The sequence below is a fragment of the Excalfactoria chinensis genome, chromosome 27 (assembly GCF_039878825.1).
Source record: "Excalfactoria chinensis isolate bCotChi1 chromosome 27, bCotChi1.hap2, whole genome shotgun sequence".
Lineage (NCBI taxonomy): Eukaryota > Metazoa > Chordata > Aves > Galliformes > Phasianidae > Excalfactoria > Excalfactoria chinensis.
This window is the reverse complement of record NC_092851.1, coordinates 1,070,954-1,085,152: the sequence shown is the minus strand read 5'-3', so window position 1 is coordinate 1,085,152 and position 14,199 is coordinate 1,070,954. Positions and strand designations below refer to the sequence as shown.

The window sequence follows — 14,199 nt, the reverse complement described above, 5'->3', positions numbered from 1 at the left end:
GGTTAATGGGGTTGATGGGGATGATGGGGGTGATGGGGGTTATGGGGTTAGTGCGGGTGATGGGGGTTAATGGGGTTAATGGGGTTGATGATAGGGGTGATGGGGGCTGATGGGGTTAATGGGGGTGATGGGGGTGATGGGGGGTGATGGAGTTCATAGGGGTGATGGGGGTGATGGGGTTGATGGGGGTGATGGGGTTATGGGGTTGATAATGGGGTTGATGGGGGTGATGGGGGTGATGGGGTTGATGATAGGGGTGATGGGGGGTGATGGGGTTAATGGGGTTGATGGGGGTGATGGGGGTTATGGGGTTAATGGGGGTGATGGGGATGATGGGGGTGATGGGGGTGATGGGGATGATAGGGGTTATGGGATTAATGGGGTTAATGGGGTTAATGGGGTTGATGATAGGGATGATGGGGGGTGATGGGGGTGATCGACCCCCTTATCGACCCCTTATAGACCCCCTCGACAATAAGGGGGTGATGGGGTTATGAGGTTGATGGTGGTGATGGGGGTTATGGGGTTAATGGGGTTAATGGGGGTGATGGGGGTGATGGGGGTGATAGGGGTGATGGGGTTAATGGGGGTGATGGGGTTGATAGGGGTTATGGGGTTAATGGGGTTTAATGGGTTTATGGGGTTGATAATGGGGTTGATGGGGGTGATGGGGTTAATGGGGTAATGGGGTTATGGGGTTGATAATGGGGTTGATGGGGGTTATAGGGCTGATGGGGGTTATGGGGTGATGGGGGTTGATGGGGGTTGATGGGGTTGATAATGGGGTTATAGGGCTGATGGGGGTTATGGGCTTGATAGGTGTTATGGGGTTGATGGGGGTGATAATGGGGTTGATGGAGGTTATGGGGTTAATGGGGTCAATGGGGTTGATGGGGGTGATGGGGTTATGGGGCTGATAATGAGGTTGATGGGGGTTATGGGGCTGACGGGGGTTATGGGGGTGATGGGGGTTAAGGGGTTAATGGGGTTTATGGGGGTTATGGGGTTAATGGGGGTGACAGGGTTGATGGGGGTTATGGGGTTGATGGGGGTAATGGGGGTGATGGGGTTGATGGAGGTTATGGGGTTAATGGGGTTGATAGGGGGTTATGGGGGTGATGGGGGTGATAGGGTTGATGGGGGTGATGGGGTTGATGGGGTTAATGGGGGTGATGAGGATGATGGGGGTGATGGAGTTAATGGGGGTTATGGGGTTAATGGGGTCAATGGGGGTGATGGGGGTGATGGGGGTTATGGGGTTAATGGGGGTGATGGGGGTTATGGGGGTAATCGGGTTAATGGGGTTAATGGGGTTATGGGGGTGATGGGGTTAATGGGGTTATGGGGGTGGTGGGGTTAATGGGGTTAGTGGAGGTGATGGGGGTTATGGGGTTGATGGGGTTGATGATGGGGGTTATGGGGTTAATGGGGGTGATGGGGGCTATGGGGTTAATGGGGTTGATAACGGGGTTGATGGGGGTGATTCGGGTTATGGGGGTGATGGGGTTGATGGGGGTGAAGGGGTGATGATGGGGGTTATGGGGTTAATGGGGGTGATGGGGTTGATAGGGGTGATAGGGGTTGATGGGGTTAATGGGAGTGATGGGGGGTGATGGAGTTCATAGGGTTGATAGGGGTGATAGGGGTTGATGGGGTTAATGGGGTTAATGGGGGTGATGGGGTTAATGGGGGTGATGGGGGTTATGGGGTTAATGGGGTTTAATGGGTTTATGGGGTTGATAATGGGGTTGATGGCGGTGATGGGGGTGATAGGGTTGATGGGTGTGATGGGGTTGATGGGGTTTATGGGGTTAATGGGGTCAATGGGGTTGATGGGGGTGATGGGGTTATGGGGGTTATGGGGTGATGGGGGTTGATGGGGGTTGATGGAGTTGATGGGGGTGATGGGGTTGATGGGGGTGATGGGGGTCATGGGGTTGATAGGGGTTATGGGGTTAATGGGGTGATGGGGGTTATGGGGGTGATGGGGTTATGGGGTTGATAATGAGGTTGATGGGGGTGATGGGGGTTATGGGGTTGATGGGATTAATCGGGTTAATGGGGTTGATAATGGGGTTGATGGGGGTGATTGGGGTTATGGGGGTGATGGGGGTGATGGGGTTGATGATAGGGGTGATGGGGTTGATGGGGGTTATGGGGTTGATGGGGTTTAATGGGTTTATGGGATTGATAATGGGGTTGATGGAGGTTATGGGGTTGATGGGGGTGATGGGGTTAATGGGGTTGATGGGGGCTATGGGGTTAATGGGGTTGATAATGGGGTTGATGGGGGTGATGGGGTTGATAATGGGGTTGATGGAGGTAATGGGGTTAATGGGGTTGATAGGGGGTTATGGGGGTGATGGGGTTGATGATAGGGGTGATGGGGATGATGGGGGCTGATGGGGTTAATGGGGTTGATGGGGGTGATGGGGGTTATAGGGCTGATGGGGGTTATGGGGTGATGGGGGTTATGGGGTTAATGGGGGTGATGGGGGTTATGGGGTTAATGGGGTTGATGGGGGTGATGGGGGTTATGGGGTTAATGGGGGTTATGGGATTAATGGGGTTAATGGGGTTGATGGGGTTAATGGGGGTAATGGGGGTGATGGGGGTGATGGGGGTTATGGGGGTTATGGGGGTGATGGGGGTGATGGGGTTAATGGGGTTAATGGGGGTGATAGGGGTTGATGGGGTTGATTGGGGTTCTGGGGTTAATGGGTTTTCATGGGTTAATGGGGTTGATAATGGGGTTGATGGGGGTTATGGGGGTTATGGGGTTGATGGGGGTTATGGGGGTGATAGGGGTTGATGGGGGTTATGGGGTTAATGGGGGTGATGGGGTATGGGGTTAATGGGGTTGATGGAGGTTATGGGGTTAATGGGGTTGATAGGGGGTTATGGGGGTGATGGGGTTGATGGGGTTAATGGGGTTGATGGGGTTAATGGGGGTTATGGGGTTAATGGGGTTAATGGGGATGATAGGGGTTGATGGGGTTATTGGGGTTGATGGGGTTAATGGGGTTAATGGGGGTGATGGGGGTTATGGGGTTAATGGGGGTGATAGGGTTGATGGGGTTGATGGGGTTGATGGGGGTGATGGGGTTAATGGGGTTGATAATGGGGTTGATGGGGGTGATGGGGGTGATGGGGTTGATGATAGGGGTGATGGGGGGTGATGGGGTTAATGGGGTTGATGGGGGTTATGGGGGTTATGGGGTTAATGGGGTTAATGGGGGTGATGGGGGTGATGGGGGTGATGGGGGTGATGGGGATGATAGGGGTTATGGGATTAATGGGGTTAATGGGGTTGATAATGGGGTTAATGGGGTTAATGGGGTTGATGATAGGGATGATGGGGGGTGATGGGGGTGATCGACCCCCTTATCGACCCCTTATAGACCCCCTCGACAATAAGGGGGTGATGGGGTTATGAGGTTGATGGTGGTGATGGGGGTTATGGGGTTAATGGGGTTAATGGGGGTGATGGGGGTGATGGGGGTGATAGGGGTTATGGGGTTAATGGGGTTTAATGGGTTTATGGGGTTGATAATGGGGTTGATGGAGGTTATGGGGTTGATGGGGGTGATGGGGTTAATGGGGTTAATGGGGGTGATAGGGGTTGATGGGGTTGATTGGGGTTCTGGGGTTAATGGGGTTTAATGGGTTAATGGGGTTGATAATGGGGTTGATGGGGGTTATGGGGTTAATGGGGGTGATGGGGGATATGGGGTTAATGGGGGTGATTGGGTTAATGGGGGTGATGGGGGTGATGGGGGTTATGGGGTTAATGGGGGTGATGGGGGTGATAATGGGGTTGATAATGGGGTTGATGGGGGTTATGGGGCTGATGGAGGTTAATGGGGTTAATGGGGTTGATCATCCCCATCAACCCTATTAACCCCATTAATCCCATAACCCCCATAGCCCCATTAACCCCATCACCCCCATTAACCCCATAACCCCCATCACCCCCATTAACCCCATCACCCCTATCACCCCCATCAGCCCCATAACCCCCATTAACCCCATTAACCCCATAACCCCCATCACCACCATCAACCCCATCACCCCCATCACCCCTATAACCCCCATCATCCCCATCAACCCTATTAACCCCATAACCCCCATTAACCCCATCACCCCCATCATCCCCATCACCCCCATTAACCCCATTAACCCCATTAACCCCATAACCCCCCATCAACCCCATTACCCCCATCAACCCCATTATCAACCCCATAAACCTATTAAACCCCATTAACCCCATAACCTCCATCAACCCCATTATCAACCCCATAACCCCATCACCCCCATGACCCCAATTGACCCCATTAACCCCATCACCCCCATAACCCCAATCACCCCCATCAACCCCATTATCAACCCCCTTATCGACCCCTTTATCAACCCCCTTATGGACCCCCTTATGGACCCCCTTATCAACCCCCTTATCGACCCCTTTATCGACCCCCTTATCAACCCCCTTATCGACCCCCTTATCGACCCCGTTATCGACCCCCTTATCAACCCCCTTATCAACCCCCTTATCAACCCCCTTATCAACCCCCTTATCAACCCCCTTATCGACCCCCTTATCAACCCCCTTATCGACCCCCTTATCAACCCCCTTACCAACCAGTTATCAACCCCGTTATCGACCCCCTTATCAACCCCCTTATCGACCCCCTTATCGACCCCCTTATCAACCCCCTTATCGACCCCCTCGATAATAAGGGGGTTGATAGGGGTGGTGGGGGTTATGGGGGTGATGGGGTTTATAGGGTTAATGGGGTTAATGGGGGTGATGGGGATGATGGGGGTGATAAAGGTGATGGGGGATATGGGGTTATGGGGTTGATAATGGGGTTGATGTGGGTTATGGGGTTAATAGGGGTGATGGGGGATATGGGGGTGATGGGGTTAATGGGGTTGATGGGGATGATGGGGGTGATGGGGGTTATGGGGTTAGTGCGGGTGATGGGGGTTAATGGGGTTAATGGGGTTGATGATAGGGGTGATGGGGGCTGATGGGGTTAATGGGGGTGATGGGGGTGATGGGGGGTGATGGAGTTCATAGGGGTGATGGGGGTTATGGGGTTGATGGGGGTTATGGGGTTAATGGGGTTGATGGGGGTTATGGGGTTAATGGGGGTGATGGGGGCTATGGGGTTAATGGGGTTGATAATGGGGTTGATGGGGGTGATTGGGGTTATGGGGGTGATGGGGGGTGATGGAGTTCATAGGGGTGATGGGGGTAATGGGGGTTATGGGGTTAATGGGGTCAATGGAGTTGATGGGGGTGATGGGGTTATGGGGTTGATAATGAGGTTAATGGGGGTTATAGGGCTGATGGGGGTTATGGGCTTGATAGGGGTTATGGGGTTGATGGGGGTGATAATGGGGTTGATGGAGGTTATGGGGTTAATGGGGTTGATAGGGGGTTATGGGGGTGATGGGGTTGATGGGGGTGAAGGGGGTGATGGGGGTGATGGGGTTGATGGGGGTGATGGGGGGGATGGGGTTGATGGGGGTTATGGGATTAATGGGGTTAATGGGGTCAATGGGGTTGATGGGGGTTATAGGGTTAATGTGGTTGATGGGGGTGATGGGAGTGATGGGGTGATGGGGGTGATCGACCCCCTTATCGACCCCTTATAGACCCCCTCGATAATAAGGGGGTGATGGGGTTATGGGGTTGATGGGGGTTATGGGGGTTATGGGGTTAATGGGGTTTAATGGGTTTATGGGGTTGATAATGGGGTTCATGGAGGTTATGGGGTTGATGGGGGTGATGGGGTTAATGGGGTTAATGGGGGTGATGGGGTTGATGGGGTTAATGGGGTTGATGGGGGTGATGGGGATTATGGGGTTAATGGGGGTGATGGGGGTTATGGTGTTAATGGGGGTTATGGGGTTAATGGGGTTAATGGGGTTGATGGGGGTTATGGGGTTAATGGGGTTGATGGGGGTTATGGGGGTGATGGGATTAATCGGGTTAATGGGGTTGATAATGGGGTTGATGGGGGTGATTGGGGTTATGGGGGTGATGGGGGTTATGGGGGTAATGGGGTTAATGGGGGTGATGGGGGTTATGGGGGTGATGGGGTTTAATGGGTTTATGGGGTTGATAATGGGGTTGATGGAGGTTATGGGGTTGATGGGGGTGATGGGGTTAATGGGGTTAATGGGGGTGATAGGGGTTGATGGGGTTGATTGGGGTTCTGGTGTTAATGGGGTTTAATGGGTTAATGGGGTTGATAATGGGGTTGATGGGGGTTATGGGGGTAATGGGGTTAATGGGGTTATGGGGGTTATGGGATTAATGGGGTTAATGGGGATGATGGGGGTGATGGGGGTGATAGGGTTGATGGGGGTGATGGGGTTGATAATGGGGTTGATGGACGTTATTGGGTTAATGGGGTTTAATGGGTTTATGGGGTTGATAATGGGGTTGATGGGGGTGATGGGGTTGATGGGGGTGATGGGGGCTATGGGGGTTAATGGGGGTGATGGGGGTGATATGGGGTTGATGGGGGTGATGGGGGCTATGGGGTTAATGGGGGTTAATGGGGTTAATGGGGGTGATGGGGTTCATAGGGGTTATGGGGGTGATGGGGGTGATGGGGTTATGGGGTTGATGGAGGTTATGGGGTTGATGGGGGTTATGGGGGTAATGGGGTTAATGGGGGTGATAGGGGTTGATGGGGGTGATGGGGGTTATAGGGTTAATGGGGTTTAATGGGTTTATGGGGTTGATAATGGGGTTGATGGGGGTGATTGGGTTAATGGGGGTGATGGGGGGTTATGGAGTTCATAGGCGTGATGGGGGTTATGGGGTTAATGGGGTCAATGGGGTTGATGGGGGTGATGGGGTTATGGGGTTGATAATGGGGTTGATGGAGGTTATGGGGTTAATGGGGTTGATAGGGGGTTATGGGGGTGATGGGGTTAATGGGGGTGATGGGGTTGATGGGGGTTATGGGGGTGATGGGGTTATGGGGGAATGGGGTTAATGGGGTTATGGGGGTGGTGGGGTTAATGGGGTTAGTGGGGGTGATGGGGGTTATGGGGTTAATGGAGTTGATAATGGGGTTAATGGGATTAATGGGGGTTATGGGGGTGATGATGGGGTGATGGGGGTGAGGGGGTTTATGGGGTTGATGGGGGTTATGGGATTAATGGGGTTAATGGGGATGATGGGGGTTATGGGATTAATGGGGTTAATGGGGTTGATGGGGATGATGGGGGTTATGGGGGTGATGGGGGTGATAGGGTTGATGGGGGTTATGGGGGGTGATGGAGTTCATAGGGGTTATGGGGTTGATGGGGGGTTATGGGGTTGATGGGAGTTATGGGGTTAATGGGGGTTATGGGGTTTATGGGGCTGATGGTGATGCGGGGTTATGGGGTAAATGGGGTCAATGGGGATTATGGGGGTGATGGGGTTAATGGGGTTGATGATGGGGGGGTGATGGGGGTTATGGGGTTAATGGGGGTGATGGGGGTTATGGGGTTAATGGGGGTGATGGGGTTGATAATGGGGTTGATGGGGGATATAGGGGTGATGGGGTTATGGGGTTGATAATGGGGTTGATGGAGGTAATGGGGTTAATGGGGTTGATGGGGGTTATGGGGTTAATGGGGTCAGTGGGGTTAATGGGGGTGATGGGGGTTATGGGGTTAATGGGGCTTAATGGATTTATGGGGTTGATAATGGGGTTGATGGGGGTGATGGGGTTAATGGGGTTAATGGGGGTGATGGGGTTCATATGGGTGATGGGGCTGATAATGGGGCTGATGGAATTGATAGGGGTGATAGGGGTAGATAGGGGTGATAATGGGGGTTATGGGGTTGATGGGGGTTATGGGGTTGATGGGGTTGATAGGGGTGGTGGGGGTTGATGGGGGTGATGGAGTTAATGGGGGTTATGGGGTTAATGGGGTCAATGAAGTTGATGGGGGTGATGGGGTTATGGGGTTGATAATGAGGTTGATGGGGGTTATGGGGTTGATGGGGGTTATGGGTGTGATGGGGGTTATGTGGTTAATTGGGTTGATGGGGGTTATGGGGGTAATGGGGTTAATGGGGTTGATAGGGGTTATGGGATTAATGGGGTTAATTGGGTTGATGGGGGTTATGGGGGTTATGGGGTTGATAGGGGTTATGGGGTTAATGTTGTTTAATGGATTTATGGGGTTGATAATGGGGTTGATGGGGGTGATGGGGTTAATGGGGGTGATGGGGTTCATATGGGTGATGGGGCTGATAATGGGGCTGATGGAATTGATAGGGGTGATAGGGGTAGATAGGGGTGATAATGGGGGTTATGGGGTTGATGGAGTTGATAATGGGGTTAATGGGGGTTATGGGGTTGATGGGGATGATAGGGGTGATGGAGTTAATGGGGGTGATGGGGATGATGGGGGTTATGGGTGTGATGGGAGTGATAGGGTTGATGGGGGTTATGGGGGGTGATGGAGTTCATAGGGGTGATGGGGGTGATGGGGGTTATGGGGTTGATAATGGGGTTGATGGAGCTTATGGGGTTAATGGGGGTGATAGGGTTGATGGGGGTGATGGGGTTGATGGTGGTGATGGGGGTTATGGGGTTAATGGGGTCAATGGGGTTATGGGGGTGATGGGGTTATGGGGTTAATGGGGTTGATAGGGGGTTATGGGGGTGATGGGGGTGATGGGGTTGATGGGGTTAATGGGGGTTAATGGGGGTTATGGGGGTGATAGGGGTGATGGGGTTAATGGGAGTGATACGGGTTATGGGGTTATTGGGGGTGATGGGGATGATAGAGGTTATGGGGTTAATGGGGGTGATGGGGTTGATGGGGGTGATGGGGGTCATGGGGGTAATGGGGTTAATGGGGGTGATGGGGTTGATGGGGGTGATGGAGTTAATGGGGATTATGGGGTTAATGGGGTCAATGGGGGTTATGGGGGTGATGGGGTTATGGGGTTGATGGGGATGATGGGGGTTATGGGGGTGATGGGGGTAATGGGGTTGATAATGGGGGTTATGGGGGTGATGGGGTTAATGGGGTTAATGGGGGTGATGGAGTTCATAGGGGTGATGGGGTTGATAATGGGGTTAATGGGGGTGATGGAGGTTATGGGGTTAATGGGGTTTAATGGGTTTATGGGGTTGATAATGAGGTTGATGGGGGTTATGAGGTTAATGGGATTAATGGGGTTAATGGGGTTGATAATGGGGTTGATGGGGTTGATTGGGTTGATGGGGGTGATGGGGGCTATGGGGTTAATGGGGTTGATAATGGGGTTGATGGGGGTGATGGGGGTTATAGGGGTGATGGGGGTGATGGGGTTAATGGGGTTGATAATGGGGGTTATGGGGGTTATGGGATTAATGGGGTTAATGGGGTTGATGGGGATGATGGGGGTGATGGGGTTAGTGCGGGTGATGGGGTTAATGGGGTTGATGGGGGTTATGGGGTTGATAGGGGTTATGGGGTTAATGTTGTTTAATGGATTTATGGGGTTGATAATGGGGTTGATGGGGGTGATGGGGGCTATGGGGTTAATGGGGTTGATAGGGGGTTAATGGGGGTGATGGGGTTGATGGGGGTTATGGGGTTATGGGGGTTGATGGGGGTTGATGGAGTTGATGGGGGTGATGGGGTTGATTGGGTTGATGGAGGTTATGGGGTTAATGGGGTTAATGGGGTTGATGATAGGGATGATGGGGGTGATGGTGGTGATGGACCCCCTTTATCCGCCCCCCTTCTCCCATCCCCCAGGTGTGAGATCTGCGGCTTCACGTGCCGCCAGAAATCCTCCCTGAACTGGCACATGCGGAAACACGGCGCCGGCGCCAACTATCGCTTCCCCTGCGAGTTGTGCGGGAAGAGGTTCGAGAAGAAGGACAACGTGGCGGCACACAAGAGCAAGAGCCACCCCCAGGGAACACAGGGGGGGGTGTCGACCCCAATACAAGTAATAGGGGCAATGTCGACCCCAATACAAGTAATAGGGGCAATGTCGACCCCTACACAAGTAATAGGGGCAATGTCGACCCCAACCCAAATGACGACGGTGGAGGCAGCACAAGGGATGGGGGATGAGCGGCCAATGGGGGATGTGATGAGCGGAGAGGAGAAAGAAGGTGATGATGGGGTTAATGGGGTGATGGGGTTAATGGGGGTGATGGGGGTTATGGGGTTAATGGGGGTGATGGGGTCAATGGGGTTAATGGGGGTTATGGGGTTAATGGGGTCAATAGGGGTTATGGGGGTGATGGGGTGATGGGGTTGATGAGGTTGATTGGGTTGATGGAGGTGATGGAGGTGATGTGGTTGATGGGGATGATAATGGGGTTGATGGGGGTGATGGGGTTAATGGGGTTAATGGGGGAGATGGGGGTTATGGGGTTAATGGGGTTCATAGGGGTGATGGGGTTGATGGGGGTGATGGGGGTGATTGGGGTTATGGGGGTTATGGGGGGTGATGGGGTTGATAGGGGAGATAATGGGGTTGATTGGGTTGATGGGGGTGATGGGGGTGATGGGGTTGATAATGGGGTTGATGGGGTTAATGGGGTTAATGGGGGTGATGGGGGATATGGGGTTGATGGGGTGATGGGGTTAATGGGGGTGATGGGGTTAATGGGGTTAATGGGGTTAATGGGGTTGATAATGGGGTTGATGGGGGATATGGGTTGATGGGGTTATGGGGTTAATGGGGTTGATGGAGGTGATGTGGGTAATAGGGGGTGATGGGTTTAATGGGGTTAATGGGGGATGGGGTTAATGGGGTTGATGGGGGTTATGGGGTTAATGGGGGGGATGGGGGTTATGGGGTTAATGGGGTTGATGGGGTCAGTGAGGGTGATGGGGATGATGGGGGTGATGGGGGTGATGGAGGTTAATGGGGTTAATGGGGGTGATGGGGGTTATGGGGTGATAGGGGTGATGGGGGGACGGGATGAGCGGCCAATGGGGGATGTGATGAGTGGAGAGGAGAAAGAAGGTGATAATGGGGTGATGGGGGTGATGGGGTTATGGGGGTGATGGGGGATATGGGGGATATAGGGCTGATGGGGGTGATGGGTTTTATGGGGTTAATGGGGTTGATGGAACGGCACCGGGAACACAGGGGGGGGTGGTGTCAACCCCAACACAAGTAATAGAGGCAATGTCGGCCCCAACACAAGTGATAGAGGCAATGTCGACCCCAACACAAGTGATAGAGGCAATGTCGACCCCAACACAAGTAATAGAGGCAATGTCGACCCCAACACAAGTAATAGAGGCAATGTCGACCCCAACACAAGTAATAGAGGCAATGTCGACCCCAACACAAGTAATAGAGGCAATGTCGACCCCAACACAAGTGATAGAGGCAATGTCGACCCCAACACAATTAATAGCGGCAATGTCGACCCCAACACAAGTGATAGAGGCAATGTCGACCCCAACACAATTAATAGCGGCAATGTCGACCCCAACACAAGTAATAGAGGCAATGTCGACCCCAACACAAGTGATAGAGGCAATGTCGACCCCAACACAAGTGATAGAGGCAATGTCGACCCCAACACAAATGACGATGGTGGCGGCAGCACAAGGGATGGGGGATGAGCGGCCAATGGGGGATGTGATGAGCGGAGAGGAGAAAGAAGGTGATGATGGGGTGATGGGGTGATGGGGGTGGTGGGGTTATGGGGGGTATAGGGTTGATGGGGGTTATGGGGTTAATGGGGTTTAATGGGGGTGATGGGGTTGATAATGGGGTTGATGGGGGTTATGGGGGTGATGGGGGTGATGGGGGTGATTGGGGTTATGGGGATGATGGCGTTGATGGGGTTGATAATGGGGTTGATGGGGGTGATGGGGGTTATGGGGTTAATGGGGTTCATAGGGGTGATGGGGTTAAGGGGGTTGATAGGGGTGATGGGGTTGATGGGATTGATGGGGTTGATAATGGGGTTGATGGGGTTAATGGGGTTAGTGGGGTTGATGGGGGTGATGGGGGGTGATGGAGGTTAATGGGGTTAATGGGGGTGATGGGGTTAATGGGGGTTATGGGGTCAATGGGGGTGATGGGGATGATAGGGGTGATGGGGGTGATAGGGGTTATGGGGGATATGGGGGTGATGGGGTTGATGGGGGTGATGGGGTTGATGGGGTTAATGGGGTTAATGGGGTTGATGATAGGGGTGATGGGGGTGATGGGTTAATGGGGGTGATGGGGTTAATGGGGGTGATGGGGGATATGGGGGATATAGGGCTGATGGGGGTGATGGGGGTGATGGGTTTTATGGGGTTAATGGGGTTGATGGAACGGCACCGGGAACACAGGGGGGGGTGGTGTCAACCCCAACACAAGTGATAGAGGCAATGTCGACCCCAACACAAGTGATAGAGGCAATGTCGACCCCAACACAAGTAATAGAGGCAATGTCGACCCCAACACAAGTAATAGAGGCAATGTCGACCCCAACACAAGTAATAGAGGCAATGTCGACCCCAACCCAAATGACGATGGTGGCAGCAGCACAAGGGATGGGGGATGAGCGGCCAATGGGGGATGTGATGAGTGGAGAGGAGAAAGAAGGTGATGATGGGGTTAATGGGGTGATGGGGTTAATGGGGTGATGGGGGTTATGGGGTTAATGGGGGTGATGGGGGTGATGGGGGTTATAGGGTTAATGGGGGTGATGGGGGTTAATGGGGTTGATTGGGTTGATGGGGGTTTTGGGGTTGATGGGGGTGATTGGGGTTATGGGGGTGATGGGGTTGATGGGGGTTATGGAGTGATGGGGGTGATGAGTTTTATGGGGTTATGGGGTTGATAATGGGGTTAATGGAGGTGATGGGGTTAATGGGGTTATGGGGTTGATGGGGGTGATGGGGTTAATGGGGTTAACGGGGTTAATGGGGATGATGGGGTTGATGGGGTTTTGGGGGTGATGGGGTTAATGGGGGTGATGGGGTTGATGGTGTTTAAGGGGGTCTATGGGGGTTATGGGGTTGATAATGGGGTTGATGAGGGTGATGGGGTTGATGGGGGTTATGGGGTTAATGGGGTTGATAGGGGTGGTGGGGGTTATGGGGGTGATGGGGTTTATGGGGGTTATGGGGTTGATGGGGGTTATGGGGTTGATAATGGGGTTGATGGGGTGTATAATGGGGGTGATAGGGGTTATGGGGTTAATGGGGGTGATAATGGGGTTGATGGGGGTGATGGGGTTGATAATGGGGTTGATGGAGGTTAATGGGGTTAATGGGGGTGATGGGGGTTATGGGGTGATAGGGGTGATGGGGGGACGGGATGAGCGGCCAATGGGGGATGTGATGAGCGGAGAGGAGAAAGAAGGTGATGATGGGGTTAATGGGATGATGGGGTTATGGGGGTGATGGGGGATATGGGGGATATAGGGCTGATGGGGGTGATGGGGGTGATGGGTTTTATGGGGTTAATGGGGTGAATGGAACGGCACCGGGAACACAGGGGGGGGTGGTGTCAACCCCAACACAAGTAATAGCGGCAATGTCGACCCCAACACAAGTAATAGAGGCAATGTCGACCCCAACACAAGTGATAGAGGCAATGTCGACCCCAACACAAGTAATAGGGGCAATGTCGACCCCAACACAAGTGATAGAGGCAATGTCGACCCCAACACAAGTGATAGAGGCAATGTCGACCCCAACACAAGTAATAGAGGCAATGTCGACCCCAACACAAGTGATAGAGGCAATGTCGACCCCAACACAAGTAATAGGGGCAATGTCGACCCCAACACAAGTGATAGAGGCAATGTCGACCCCAACACAAGTGATAGAGGCAATGTCGACCCCAACACAAGTGATAGAGGCAATGTCGACCCCAACACAAGTAATAGAGGCAATGTCGACCCCAACACAAGTGATAGAGGCAATGTCGACCCCAACACAAGTGATAGAGGCAATGTCGACCCCAACACAAGTAATAGAGGCAATGTCGACCCCAACAGAAGTAATGATGGCGGCTGCAGAAGGGATGGGGGATGAGCGGCCAATGGGGGATGTGATGAGCGGAGAGGAGAAAGAAGGTGATGATGGGGTTAATGGGGTGATGGGGTTAATGGGGGTGATGGGGTTATGGGGGTGATGGGGGTTATGGGGTTAATAGGGGTAATGGGGTTGATGGGGTTATGGGGGGGATGGGGGTGATGGGGGACAATG

The 14,199-nt window shown here is 53.1% G+C and overlaps 1 protein-coding gene across 3 annotated transcripts in view; it reads left to right on the top strand.

Moving 5' to 3' along the window:
• Positions 1-14,199, top strand: part of LOC140263099 (zinc finger protein 692-like) — a 40,970-nt gene that overhangs the window by 21,590 nt on the left and 5,181 nt on the right. The window contains exons 11-12 of one of the 3 annotated variants that reach the window (XM_072357846.1): positions 9,772-10,136; positions 13,989-14,066. In XM_072357846.1, coding sequence (XP_072213947.1) covers positions 9,772-10,136; positions 13,989-14,066 — 443 coding nt within the window. Of the gene's footprint in view, positions 1-9,771; positions 10,137-12,456; positions 12,587-13,988; positions 14,067-14,199 lie in introns of all 3 variants that reach the window. The other 2 variants (XM_072357847.1, XM_072357848.1) reach the window with 2 other exon arrangements.